Source organism: Callospermophilus lateralis, chromosome 2 (genome assembly GCF_048772815.1).
Source record: "Callospermophilus lateralis isolate mCalLat2 chromosome 2, mCalLat2.hap1, whole genome shotgun sequence".
Classification (NCBI taxonomy): domain Eukaryota; kingdom Metazoa; phylum Chordata; class Mammalia; order Rodentia; family Sciuridae; genus Callospermophilus; species Callospermophilus lateralis.
Window position 1 is genome coordinate 6625466 of NC_135306.1, and position 14369 is coordinate 6639834.

General features: G+C 48.1%; 2 protein-coding genes, 1 long non-coding RNA gene and 1 pseudogene across 4 annotated transcripts in view; 2 read left to right on the forward strand and 2 right to left on the reverse strand.

Moving 5' to 3' along the window:
* Positions 1-7403: 7403 nt before the first annotated feature.
* LOC143392263 (uncharacterized) overlaps positions 7404-14369 on the reverse strand; it is a 33844-nt gene continuing 26878 nt past the window's right edge. The window contains exon 3 of the long non-coding RNA XR_013090339.2: positions 7404-9228. This is a non-coding gene — a long non-coding RNA (uncharacterized LOC143392263). The remainder of the gene's footprint in view (positions 9229-14369) is intronic.
* LOC143390607 (kynurenine--oxoglutarate transaminase 1-like) lies at positions 10314-11274 on the forward strand. The gene is made up of 3 exons (XM_076842975.2): positions 10314-10379; positions 10609-10737; positions 11140-11274. The coding sequence occupies exons 1-3, from the start codon at positions 10332-10334 to the stop codon at positions 11272-11274; spliced, it is 312 nt and encodes a 103-aa protein (XP_076699090.1). The 5' UTR covers positions 10314-10331.
* Positions 12494-14369, forward strand: part of LOC143392259 (kynurenine--oxoglutarate transaminase 1) — a 31384-nt gene continuing 29508 nt past the window's right edge. Inside the window, exon 1 of one of the 2 annotated variants that reach the window (XM_076845321.2) lies at positions 12494-12583. The gene's annotated coding sequence lies outside the window, so the exon portion shown is untranslated. The remainder of the gene's footprint in view (positions 12584-14369) is intronic. The other variant, XM_076845323.2, reaches the window with a different exon arrangement.
* On the reverse strand, positions 13832-14319 carry LOC143390680 (ragulator complex protein LAMTOR5 pseudogene; annotated as a pseudogene).

The following is a 14369-nucleotide window of genomic DNA, read 5'->3' on the forward strand; positions in this document are numbered from 1 at the left end:
TTTTTCTATCCCTTTGCACCCAGATGACTGTAAAAAGCTTGCCTTTAGTGTCCCAGAAATTAGTTTTAAAGAACCCGTCAAAATAGAATTTGGAAAGTGTTGGCCGGTGATAGAATTTGGAAAGTGTTGCCTCAGGGAATGCGTAACAGTCCTACCCTCTATCAAAATTTTGTGACACAGGCTATACTCATGTGAGGGAAAAATTATTCATTTTATGGATGACATACTTTTAGCTCATGGTAATTTAGATGTACTCTTAAAATTTTTTGCCCAATTAGAGACTTCACTCAGCAATGGGTTTGTACATTGCACCTCAGAAGGTGCAAAAGACATCTCCTTTTCAATATCTAGGTCATGTGATTAAAGGACATACAGTCTGTCCTCAGACATACAAATAAAGAGTCAAGAAGTTGCACACCCTTAATGATTTTCAAAAATTATTAGGAGATATCAATTGGCTGAGGCCATCTTTAAAGCTAACTACTTCAGATTTAAGTTCTTTATTCCAGATATTACAGGGAGAACTTTCTCCAACTTCTTCTGCCAGCTCACAGCAGAAGTGAGAACGGCTTTGAGGAAAGTTGAAATTGCTATTAAGAATGCTCAGCTTACTAGAATTAATCCACAAGAGTCGATATATTTATTGATATTTCCAACTGCTCATGCTCCTACAGGGTGATATGGCAAACATTGGGAGTTATTGAGTGGATTCATTTAGCCCACTCTCCTCAAAAGTCATTAACTTCTTTTCATGATTTTGTTGTTCAATTAGTGATAAAGGGCAGAACAAGAGTTTTACAGCTAGTTGGATCAGAACCTAATGTTATAATCATTCTGTTTTCTGCTCAACAAAATGATTGGCTTTTTCAAACTTCTAATTTTTGGCAAGTAGCTTTTGCTAATTTTCCTGGTCAGATAGAAAGTCATTATCTTCGTGATAAAATTATTCAATTTGCATTGGTAACTCCATTCATATTTCCAAGGATTGTACGAGCACAACCAATAGATGGTGTACTACCAGTATTCACTGATGGCTCAAGCTAAGGTAAAGCAGATTTTTATAGTCATGCTCTTACAGAGGTAATAAAAACCTCATATGCTTCTGCCCAATGTTAGCAGAACTACAGGCTCTCATTTGTGTTAAGTCATTTTGCAAATGAGCCCATCAATATTTATTCTGACAGCTTATATGCAGTTGAAGTTACAAAAAAATTGAAACTTCAATTATTGGGTATACATCACAAGAGTTATTCAATTTGTTTCATGCCCTACAAATGCGAAAACACCCATGTTTTATAGGCCACATACAGGCCCACACTAATCTTCCAGGGCCTCTAACATCAGGTAATAATAAGATTGATAAATTGGTTGCTGTTTGTCAGCAAATGTCTTTGTATGACTGTGCACATGCTTCACATTCTTCGCATCATCAAAATGCTTCTAGCTTACATAGACAATTTAATATTACTAGAGAACAAGCTCGTCAAATTGTACATCACTGCCCCCAGTGTGTTATACACACTCCACCTTTACCATCTGGGGTAAATCCCCATAGATTAAAATCAAATTAATTATGGCAAATGGATATAATTAAATTCCTCAATTTGGTAGACAATGTTATGTACACGTAATTGTAGATACTTATTCTAGGTTTATCTTTGCCACAGCCCGTGCTAAAGAAAATACTCAGCATGTTATTTCTCATCGTTTAGCTGCCTTTGCAGTATTAGGATGTCCTTTACAGATTAAAACTGATAATGCACCTGCTTATGAAGCTCTTCTTTCCAACAATTTTGCCAGGAGTTTCGGATTGACCATACAACAGGTATTCCTTATAACCCTCAGGGTTAAGCCATTGTAGAACGAGTTCATTTATCTATTAAGCTACAACTACAAAAACTAAAAGAGGGAGATAGGACTAGGACTCCCCAAAATAACCTCAATCATGCTCTGCTTGTTTTAAGTTTTCTAAATTGTGACTCAGAAGGTCACATTGCAGCTGAACGACACGTCTTCCACAGAACAAATTGGTCAGTGGAGAGGACCAGATCCAGTGATTATGGGGGGCAGAGGTCATGCTTGTATTTTCCCAGAAGGTGCTTTTCGTCCTATTCGGGTACCTGAATGCACCATCAGACATGGAGGACCTAGAACCAAGATTCAAACGGCTGAAGATGGACCAGAGATGCCAGACGTAACTTCCCTCAAAAAGAAGAACTCTTGAAGGAAGAGAAGAAGAAAGATCCCAGAGAGACCGAATGAGGAAGCTGCCCTCATGGGAGGACCTGAGGAGACCCACGCTGCGGGCTGCGCCAGTGACTCTGCAGCCAGGGACAGCTAGACCCGCAACCACCGCGCTCCAGCCACAATAGCTCTGGCGAGCCCTCAGGATGGCGAGCCTTCAAAACACGGATTCAGGGACTCGAAACAGTGACCCGTCACCTGCTTTTTCAAAGAAAGAAGGGGGGTATGTGGGGAGCCTTCCATTCTGACGCAAGAGGCTTTGACGGGTCACTGCATTTCTTGGTGACCTGGACATGTTGTCCCGGTTCGGAAGTTAGGGGCGTGTCTTCAGATGTGGCTGTGTCGCCCCTTGGGTTGAATGACACTCCCTGTCCCTTGTAACCCGCCTCTTCCGGCCCTATTTTGGACAGAACTTTCTAAGAATAAGGGTCCCCCCAATAAGAGCCCACTTCCAAACGTGCTCGCTCCCTCTCTCCAGCCTCTCTGGCTTTCTCTTGCTCCCCCATGTGGGGAGCCTGAGGCTGAGAGCCAGGGAGAAGCCATCCTGAAGCTTGCTGAAAGGTAAAGTGTGTGTGTCTGTGTTTTATTTGGAAATTCACATGAGCGACCTTAAGTTCAGCTGCCTGTGCGGGTTGGGGGCTGCAATTTAGTTTTTTGTTTTTTGTTTTTTAACGTGGCGCTGTGGATTGAACCCAGTGCCTCACGCATGCTAGGCAAGTGCTCTACCACTGAGCCACAACCCCAGACCCCCTTTATTTTTTTTAGACAGGATCTTGCTAAGTCGCTTAGGGCCTCACTAAGTTGCTTAGGGCCTCACTAAGTTGCTGAGGCTGACTTTGAACTCAAGATCCTCGTGTCTCAGCCTCCCAAGCTGTTGGGATTACAGGTGTGCACCACCATACCTGGCCTCAGGCATCAGTTTCTTTATTTGCCAGCTAACTTTTTTTAATCTCTCGAGTCCCAATTTTTTTACTTGTACATTTTTTCATATTTACTTATTTTTTGGTCCTGGGGATTGAACCCAAAAGGGTTCTGCCACTGAGCTACTTCTGTTTACCCAGCCGTTTGTTTTTAAATTTGAGGCAGGATCTCATTAAATTGCCAAGGCTGACCTCTAATTTAAGGTCCTCCTGCCTCAGCCTCGTGGGTCCCTGGGATTCCAGGCTGTGCTGCTACATTTTGTTTATTGACAGGGTCACTTGTTCTGTAGAATTCACATCAGTTTGGATTCATCCATTGCGCTTCCATGGTCATTATTTTTACTATTTTTTTATTTTTATTTTTTGGTACTGGGGATTAAACTCAGGGGCACTCAACCACTGAGCCCCATCCCCAGCCCTATTTTATATTTTATTTAGAGACAGGGTCTCACTGAGTTCTTAGCGCCTCACCATTGCTGAAACTGGCTTTGAACCCACGAGCCTCCTCCCTCAAGCCCCTGAGCCACTGGGATTACAGGCATGGCCACGTGCCTGGCTTGTTCTGTTTTCAGTCTCATGGCCGGGTCTGGTTTAGGCTCACTTTCACAGCAGGAATGCCACTTTCACAGTAGGTATGTATGTTTCCAGGGTCAGAATGAGAGGTTGTGCTGACACTCTCTGTGATGTTTGTAGTGATTGATCTCCTCACCTGGGTCACTTCTACATGGGAGCTGATTTGAACTTTAAAAGATCACTCTGGTCACTGGTGTGCGTATATGCGTGTGTACGGCAGGGTTGTCGAGAGGACCCTGTGGTATACATAATCCTGCAGCAGAGCGCTCTGGCACGTGTCTGACACAGTGACATGCTGTTGTTGTTAGACTGTGTGTAGGACCCAAGTGCTGAGCTTCTTGCCTGGCGTGCTCTTCCTTTCTCCTCTGCCCCTGGAGGAGAAGTCAGCAGTGCCCCGTGGCCCTGGGAGGCATGTTCAGGAAGGCCGGAGCCTCGCTCACCCGGTGCTTGCACCACTCTGTAAGTGCCCTCTCCCAGCACCTGCCCCTGCATGGCCCAGGCTCCTGGGATCTGGCGAGGTCCTGGCTTCAAGGTTGTGCGTGAGCCTGCTCCCTCAGGAAGCCTTCCCTCATTGCAGCCTGGCTGTCAGCCCTGCCTGGCTCCTGCTACCCTGCTCTAGACCTCGTAGCTGTGCATCTGGGTGGTCAGTGTGGGTGCTGCTGCTGCCTCCCGATCATCCCAGTGCCCAGCCCAGTACCTGATACACAGTAGGTGCTCCATAAATGTTGATTGAATGACTGTTATGTGTAAAGTATAAGAACAGGCATTCGTTTATCCCAGCACACTTGAAGGTCAGTCCTTTGAGCACACCATGTTTCTGAAATCTCCATGATTTCCACCTCCTTCCTAAACCCACTGAACTCCCCTCACCTCTGTTCCTCTCCCTGCCAGTCTGTGCCCTGCACCCCTATTCCTCCCCCACCAGCCCTGCCTAATGCCCTCACTCCAAGGTCTGTCTCCCAACACCCCTCCTCCCCACTGCCCCTGACTCGCCTCCCTTTACCCTTTTTATAGAACACATCCCCAGTTCAAAAGTAACTCCAGGCTGGGCACACACCTGTAATTCCAACTACTCAGAAGGCCAAGGCAGGAGGATGGCATGTTCAAGGCCAAACTGCAACTTAGTGAGACTCTGTTAAAATAAGAAATAAAAAGAATGGGATGTGGCTCAGTGGTTGAGCACCCTGGGGTTCAATCAGCACACACACACAAAAAGTAATGCATGTATCACTGAACCCATGACACTGTGGGTTTTAAGATGTGCTGTTAATTTATGGACCAGTAGGAGGAGCAGCTAAACTGATATGTAGGTTATAAAACACCTGAATTCAGAGAAGATGCCATTTGAAAAACTGTTCTTATCAGAATCAATCCATCAATAGTTATGCTCATGTACAAAAACCTCTAGAAACAAACACAGAAACACGGAACCAGAATCACCTAGTCGCCACTGAGGGAGCAGCTTGGTGTTTGACAAATTGCCTTCTAAACTCCTCACTCTGCTCTCATGTTTTCACAGAAAACATGCATGCACATACAAACACGTATTAGGGTATTTTTGTATTTACAGAACAGGTATTACTGGTACTATTTTATAGCCTATGTCAAAGACATCAATAAACCCCATATGTCGCGTCCTCACGACTAAAACACTCAGGGTCACTCCAGGTGAACTGGGCTGCACGAAATAACCACAAGAGACAGAGATACTTTTTTCTTTGGGTCCTATGACCTTAGGGGTCTGCAGAGAGAGAGAGAGAGAGAGAGAGAGAGAGAGCGCTAGCACACACGCATGAGTGAGCTGAACCCTTTTATTGAGGAGAAGCCATTCAAATGAGGCAAGGGGTCAGGTTTCAGGGGGTGGGTCTAGCTTCCTAATGTCTTCTAAAACGTGACTGTCTCACACATTTCTTCCACTTTATTTTTTCCTTTTCTTTTGGAGACCAGGTCTCCAACTCAGGCTCAAGTGATCTTCCTACCTTGGTCTCTCCTGTTGGTGGGACTTCAGGCTCACCATGACACCTGGCTCCCTATTTTTTAACCATAAAAACAAAAATTTTATATTAGGAAATTTAGAAAATAATAGTTCTAAGTAAGAAAAAAATTAAATCTAATAAGTGACCAAAGACAGTCACCAGCACCACCTTGGCTGCAGCCGGTGGTTCCTGGTGTGCGTCTGAGGCGCGCTGAGTGCTAGGCCTGGCGATGGTGTCAGGGACTCAGCCAAGGGACAGTGTAACCCACTGGGGAGGGGCCAGGCCCTGCACAGCTGGTCCAGGGCCCCTGCAGGAGGCCCAGGTGCCTCCCCTGCTGGTGCAGCCACCCTGACAGGTCTTGGCCTGCTTCTCTGACCTGCAGCCAGTCCCTGAGCCTCTGGGCCTCGCATCTTCATCTGGCAGGTGGGGATTACCAGGTGGTTCTAGAGGGATGGACGCTGTGGGGACTGAAGACATCTGGGCCACAGCAGCTGTCACTATTGGCCCTGGCAGGCGGCTCCCAACCCACCAGCCACCTGGGACGGCGAGCCCCCAGGACAGGAGTTCCCTGCCACGAAGCCCCACTCTGTTGTACTGAGGGGAGGATGAGGCCAGGAGGAGCCGCTCCCTATCAAGGCAGGCTGAGCAGGGTGGATATCAGCCTGGGACAGTCTCTGACGCCTGTGGCACAGCAGGGAGCTGGCCTGGCAGGATCCAGGGAGAACAGTGTGATCTGGATGAGGACCCTGAGGCCCTCCCAGGTCGGAGTGAGTGAGGACATGGCCTGGGTCAACAGGGCAGCCAGGTGTGACCCTGAACACATCACGCCCCCACCCCTCTGTTGGCCCATCTGTGAAATGGGCCCAGGCAGGTCCTTCTGGGAATTAGCCAGAAGAGCTCAGCAAAACCCCTGTGAGTGCTGCTGTCCTCCCAACCTCCCACCCTCCTCAGCCTCGGCCCCTCCTGGGTCAGGCAGTACTGTCCCAGACCTGTGTACAGAGGTTAATATTTTTTTTTTTTTTTTGTCTTGTTTCAAATAGGAAAGAATTGTGTTCGTTGTTAGTAGTGATACAAGGACACAAGGCAGGATGTGTAAGGAAGATTTAGTCATCCTCGCTTCCTCCCTCCACACTGGACAGGGCAGATACCTCTATACTTCATATACATGTATTGTTGGCTTTTATACTTACAAAAAGCAGTACTACTTTTTCTTTCAGACTACCCTAATGCCTAGAATTTTGTGTTTCACAAAAATTTTAGCCGGTGTGGTGGCACATTCCTGTAATTCCAGCAGCTTGGGAGGCTGAGGCAAGAGGATCGTGATTTCAAAGCCAGCCTCAGTTGCTCAGGCACTAAGCAACTCAATAAGACCCTGTCTCTGAAAAAATACAAAATAGGGCTGGGGATGTGGCTTAATGGTCGAGTGCCCCAGAGTTCAATCCCTGGTACCAAAGAAAAAGAAAAACTTTGCACACTCTTCTTCAATACTGCATGTTGAGAAGAGACAGCCAGGACCAAGGCCTCACCTCACCCTGCTGCCTCTACCCTGGGCTTCCAGACCTAGAACTTCAGGCTGCCCACCTTGTCCTGAGCTGGGCAGCCACATGGCCTTCTGCAGAAAAGGTAAAGTCCAGCTCTGTAAGAATACAGACAGGATAAAACGATTCAGTTTCTCTTCTGATACACACAGTGAAGAACACTCCTGTGACACTAGATCCATGGGGAACCCCAACCCTGCAGATGATTCTTCTAGAAGCTTCAATAAGGAAAATGGCTACTGTATATCAACTCGATCTTTATTTTTTTTTTTGTAGTTGGACAAAATACCTTTATTTTACTCATTTATTTTTATGTGGTGCTGAGAATCGAACCCAGGGCCTCACACGCACTAGGCGAGCGCTCTACCCCTGAGCCATCAACTCAATCTTTAGTTCCTCTTCCCTCCCTGTAGATGCAAGGGTGGACCAAAAGTTCCAACTCTAAATCATGATTTGATCCCCTGGAAAACAGACCCCTCTAGCCCATCTATGGTCCCAAGTACCAGTCATCCCATTAGCATAGAAAAGGCAGTCTTATCCCTCTGGGGAGTCCAAGGATTTGGGGAGCTATATTCCAAGAAACGTGCTGGAAGACCTAATATGGTCACAACCTCAAAAGCCCAGAGGGAAGAACCTGGCAAGCTGAGCAAGGCCAGGGGCTCTCTCCTAACTCAAAGAAGGTGGCAGGTTCACGAGGTAGGGCAGAGAGTAGGGAATTCATTCCAGTCATGGCTCAGAGTTTACTGGTCTCTTCTGTCCCAGGCCCTGTGTCTCATGGCCTGGTGGGGAAGGCAGACCAGGAAGCAGGTGCTGTGGAGGAGGTGGGACATGGGAGCAGGTAGGATGGCATGAAACCTGGGTTGGGAGAGTGGGACAAGGGGAAGGCTGCCTAGAGGAGGTGACCCCTAAGCCATGCTGCTGAATGCATTAGACCCTAAACCCAAGCCTTTTCTGTGAAGGACCACATAGTAACTATGTGCCAACTTTGGATTCCAACAGTGGTTCTTAAACTTGGGTGTCTCAGCCTCACTAGAGGGAACTTTTCCATCTGGTGTCATGGCATCCAGAGCCCATAAGTGGACTTATACTGTGCATGTTCTGCCACTTGTCGATTTCACTCAGCAGTATATCGTGGACACCTTTCCATGTCAGTACGGCCTCACTCTCTAATGGCTGCAGAGATACTCCTGCATTGGCTAGAGGCGCGGGAACTGACTTCACCAGTTCCACTCTTGGATGCTACAGATAGCACCCTGTGGTAACCAAAGCCGTGGTGATTATCCCTGTGTGGAAGTCTGTTCATACATGTGCCTTTCTCTAAGATAAATTCCTAGAAGTGAAACTAGTGAATCAAAGGCTATAAGCATTAACAGTGTGGTATATCGACATAATGAACTTGCTGTCCCGTGAGGGAACCATTTATAACCAGCTAATCAGCAAGTCTCAGCGCTACCTGGAAAATTCATTTCTTGGGCCAAGGACAGGATACTTTTCTCTCCCTCTTGCAAACCACTGACATTACAAATCTTACAAAGTGCTAATTTTGTATTCTTGCCATATTACAGCAACATTTTAATGTTGATTTTCTTCTTCTTTCTTTCCTCCAGGGCTGAGAACTGAATCCAGTCTTGCACATGCTTGGGAAGTGCTCCACCGCTGTTATATCCCCAGCCCCAATTCTTTTCATGTGCATCTGTATTTTTCCTTCCTTTCCTCATTTTTCATTTTGGTGTGTGTCTTCATGTTGGTGCCTTGTAAGAGTTGTTTTTGTTTGTTTTCAAGAAAAGGGATTGAATCCAGAAGTCTCTTTCTGGTGAGCTACATTCCCAAATTCCCCCTTTTTTGAGACAGTATGTCCCCAAGTTTCTGAGTCTGACCTGGAATCAAATTTTCAAAACTCATTCCTCAGTCTCCTAAATTGCTAAAATTATAGGCACACTCTACAATACCTGGCTTTAAGAGCTTGTTGGTGTTTTCCTAAAAAAAAAAGAAAAAGAAAGAAAGAAAAGAAAAGAAAAAGTGATTGCTAATCGCTCATATAGGGATTAGCATATCTATTATATCTATTAATTTAGAAATTACCCATGTTCTACTTTAATCATTTTTTAAAAAATTGTTTCTATTTCCACATTTCTTTTTTTTTAATTTCAATTTTTTTTTTGTTGTAGATGGACAGCATGCCTTTATTTTTTTTAATGTAGTGCTGAGGATTGAACCCAGTGCCTCACATATGCTAGGCAAGTGCTCTGCCACTGAGCTACAGCCCCAGGCCTCTTTCCACATTTCTTACTATTACATTATAGTTGGAAAGAGTTCTTTTGGTTTGGGGGTACTGGGGATTGAACTCAGGGGCATTTGGCCACTGAGCCATATTCCCAGCCCTATTCTGTATTTAGAGACAGGATCTCACTAATTTGCTTAGCGTCTCGCTTTTGCTGAGGCTGGTTTGGAACGTGCGATCCTCCTGCCTCAGCTTCCCAAGATGCTGAGATTACAGGAATGTGCCACAGTGCCCAGCTATAGTTATTAAATATCTATATCTCTTTTTCATAGGTTGCAATGATTTTTCTTGTCTAACTTTGTTCATGGTGTCACCTGTTATATAGGACACTGTCCTTTTGAGTACTTGCACATGGATAACTGGTTTCTTGGGTTCTAGACCAGGTTTCAGTCACTCAAACGGAGTGTTTTACACAACTCCTCAGCACACAAACATATTATCTGATCTTCTTCTGCTACATGGGGCTTCAAGACACAACATAAAGCCCTACCCCTCTGCCTCATCTGTTTGTGACTGCAGCCAGCTCATTTCCCTTCTCTGAGAACTGTCCCTGCTGTCCTGCAGGGTTACCCACCCCTGACAAAGATCCTGGCAAGTTTCTTTGGGAAGCTGCGGGGACAGGAGTTGGACCCACTTGAGAATGTGCTGGTGACCGTGGGTGCCTACAGGACCCTGTTCACAGCCTTCCAGGCCCTGGTAGATGAAGGAGATGAGGTGGGTGACATGACTTGGGCTGGGTGTGGTGAGGGGTCAGAGCAGTGCTGACCACAGTGAACTTTTTTTTAACTGTTATGAGCCCATGACATTGATGGCTGGGGGTCGCCCTGTGTTTGTGTCCCTGAAGCCGGTAAGGATGCCATGTGGGGTGTGGTGGGCCCAGGGACCCACGGACTGGGTGGGACTGGGCCCAGGGAGATGGGACAGAAAGGACACAAGTGAAGGAGACCAGGTCCTGTGGGCTGGGAGGTGTAGTGGCCTCCAGAGCCCCAGGGAGGAGGTGGAGGGGGCAGATGCCCAAGGAGGGGACTTAAATATTCAGGAGGTAACTATAGCCACCTTCCCACCTCCTCTTGCAGAGCCCCACCCAGGATGGGGAGCTGGATTCCAGCAGCAACTGGCGGCTGGACCCCACAGAACTGGCCAGCAAGTTCACGTCCCGGACCAAAGCCCTGGTCCTCAACACACCCAACAACCCCCTGGGAAAGGTACCTGGGACAGCTCTGTTCAGGGACCCTCCACCTGCATTCAAGTCCCGGCTCTTCCTGACGAGCTTCCTCGGGGCCTCAGTTTCTTCATCTGTGGAGTGGGAGGGTTGCCCGCCAATACCTGAGGATGGAGGTGCCGGAGTCCCAGGGAAAGAAAGGGGCAAGAATCTCAGGGAGGTGAAGGGTGGGTTGGTGGGGACAGGGACTTGCCTCTCAGCATTTCCTCAACTGTAAATAGGAACCTGAGGGACCATCTCACAGGGTTGGTGCTGCAGAGGTTCGATGGGATGGTGCAGGAAAGCCCCCAGCAGCCAGCATGGCCACAAGCCCTCTGTCTGAGCAGGACTTTGCATTTGGGCATGGTACCGGCTGCAGACCTGTGCCACCCCTGGGTCCCTGCAGGTGTTCTCCAAGGCGGAGCTGGAGCTGGTGGCCAGGCTGTGCCAGCAGCATGACGTGCTCTGCATCTCGGATGAGGTGTACCAGTGGCTGGTCTATGACAGGCTCTTGGAGACTCTGAGCAGTTCATTCACTTGAGTCACAAGCATTTGTCACACCTACTTGTTCCAGGCACTGTGTTATGAAAACAGAGGCAAAGAGGGCATCAGACCCGACCCAAGCAAGGTCTAACACTGTGAAGTTTAATTTTAGGGCTTAAAGGTACTATTCACTGTGAGACACAGTCACAGGGAGACAGGAAGCAACCCAGCAAGGCCACAGAGGTGACCCAAGCCAGCCAGTAAAGCACCTAGAGCCACCAAGACTCAGAGGCCATCCAGGCCACTCTGTGTAGTCCCACAATCGTCAGCAAGGATGGGGACATGGCTGACAGCGGGAAGGAGAGTCACTTGCCCATGGCAGAGGTGGAACCAGATAGCAGGGGAAGAAGTGCCAGGAGAAGCGTGGCTCACCAGACCCACCCTGTGATGCCAGCCCAGTCCCCTTCAGGAAGAGGCTGCCACACAACCCCCAACCCATGACTCCTTCCAAAAAAGGCAATAAGTGCCTCAACCCAGGACCAGCTGGGTCTTGGTTCACTCCAAGAGCAGACTCACCAAGAACCCACAACCCCAAGCCGTGCTCCCTCTCCCAGGACCAACAGCGCTGCGTCTCTGCCCACCTAGACCCTGGCCAGGCCCCGATCTCACTAGACGTGGCTCTTCCGACCCGCTGGATGCACCGGGCAGGACAGAGGCCGGGGTCTCAGACCCCGAGCTGGTCATCCTGGGAACCCCAGCCCACACCGGTACCAAGAGCCCAGCCAGGGATCCTGCCCCCAGGTCAGGGCACTGTCCCCGCATGACCAGGAGCAGCGAGCGTCCGAGGGGAGAGGACGCGCCGCGGAACCCAGCCCAGGACAGCTGCGGGAAGGGGAGCGTGTGCGCAGAGGGCATCCGGGGACCGGGGATGACACGGGGACCTGGGGAGCCGGCGGAAACTCTGGGTAGGAGCGCGCAGCGGGCTCGGGGTGCTGGTAGGGGGCTCGCGCGCCGTGGCGCGTGTAAGTGGGCGTCCAAGGTGACAGCTCACGTCCCTGGCCCCATCAGGCAGCTCTCGCCCTGGACGTCCAGCCTCACCGTCGGCCGCCGCGCCCTTTGGCCGCCGGCACTTCTTCATTCTCCACTTCACCGCTCACCTCCCCGCCCCAGAAGTGATGTCACCACGGTCCTCACCCGCCCCCCGTGCTCCGCCGTCCCTCACGCCCCTCCTCGGGTCACCCCACCCGCAGCCATCTTTCTTCGGGGCGGAAGTAGCCTAACCGGCGCTCGGTCCCCTTAAAGGAGCAGGGACAGCAGGGACGTTGGTGTTAAGCTTGGGGTCAAGAAGCAAAGCGACCTGAGCAGAGGTGAGTCGTTTATTCGAGCGTGGCCGCTCGGAGGTCGGTTGTCGAGCCCAGGAAGACTTGTTAAGTGTTTGAGCTTCTTGTTTCCCAGCGCTGGATGTGTGTGTGATGCTTCTGTGTGTGAACCGTCCCTGGTTAACTTCGTGTGCTGCCTGCACCTCTGCTTTGGGGCCACCTCTTTCATCACTCCGTGATCGGAGCAGCGGAGAACTTGAGCCCCTAGTGTCAGCAAAGCAAAGCTGGGCGGGAACCGAGTCCTGGGATGCCAAGTCCCCCCTCCTTGGATCCTTCTGGGTCCTCACAGTTCCCTGGGCCGATGTAGAGTTAGCAAGCAGTTAACAACAACCCACACGTTGGGAAGCTGTGCAGCCATCCAGATGAGAAGTGTCTGATGTGCACTGACATGGGGCTACTTCCAAAATACCTTGGATGAAAAATGAAAGCGTTGGGAGCGTGCTGTGCCATTAACATGGATGAAACACCGTGTGCATCTTTCCACAATGTCAGAATTCATTGAATAACAATAAATTCACCGGCTACACCACTTTCATCAGTGGCAGTTTATGGGATACTTGTAGGTAACCTGGTAATTATAAGCTGAGTAATCATGGGTTCTTTTATTCCAATATTAATTTCTAATATCTGAACACTCAAGTTACATATTGCACTTTACACAAATTGTATATGGGTGAGTGTGTGTGTGTGTGTGTAACAGAAAGGCCAAGAAAGTGTTAAGGCCACCACAGGGGTTCAGGAGGCTGAACTGAGAGCAAAGGTAGAGAGCAGATATGAATTCATTGTTGTTGGTTCAGAGTGCAGAGCTATCAAGGCAACTTATTCTAGACCAAGGTCCAGAAGGAGGCAGTTTCACAGTGTCAGCTTGAGATGCCAGCTTAGAGTGGGATATGCACGGTCGTTATGCGCAAGAGAAACTGCACACTGCTGATGGAGTTGTTTTTTTTTTAATATTTATTGTTTAGTTTTTGGCAGACACAACATCTTTGTTTGTATGTGGTGCTGAGGATCGAACCCAGCCTGCATGCATGCCAGGCGAGCGCGCTACCACTTGAGCCATGTCCCCAGCCCTGCTGATGGAGTTTTTTTTTTTTTTTTAAACATAACTTTATAACTGAAAAAAATGAACGTTTGATTAGGATTTTAAAGAATCCAGAAAATACCTAAGCTTTCCTCCAAGCAGATTTATTTATATATAAAGTGAAAATTTTATATATAAAGTCATCTGGACATGCTGCTTCAAAACATGATCCTTATTAATATCCTGATACGTTGGTTAAAAAGCAACTCACTCTAAAATAAATAGAAAAGTATCCAATGCATATTCAATAAATGGCTTAATCACTGCAACTTAACTAGTTTTTTAAGATGATTAACATAGTAGGATTGAGTCCCTATGACAGGCTGCTAGAGAACTGATGAGAGACATCAAGAGGCCATTTTGTGCACTGCCACGGTGTTGCCATCATGTTTTTGGATCATAATGTTCCCATTATCTGATTCTAGGCACACCACAGGAATATCAGTGGGGTCAGAGGTTAGCTTAGCTGCTTATTGGGCTAGAACAGATATAACCCCAGCATGTTCATCTGACATGTTCATCACAACAGCCCAGATTAAGTCCTTGTGAATCTGTGCACAGGACTCCAACAATGGACGGATTCTTCATTGTATCCTCCAAGTGCTGCTCCAAAGTCGCCTCCATCCCGCTCGAAAGCCACCCCAGCGCCCCTGATGAAGTTTTTGATGATTGTTTCTGTAACAGTTTTCCTGG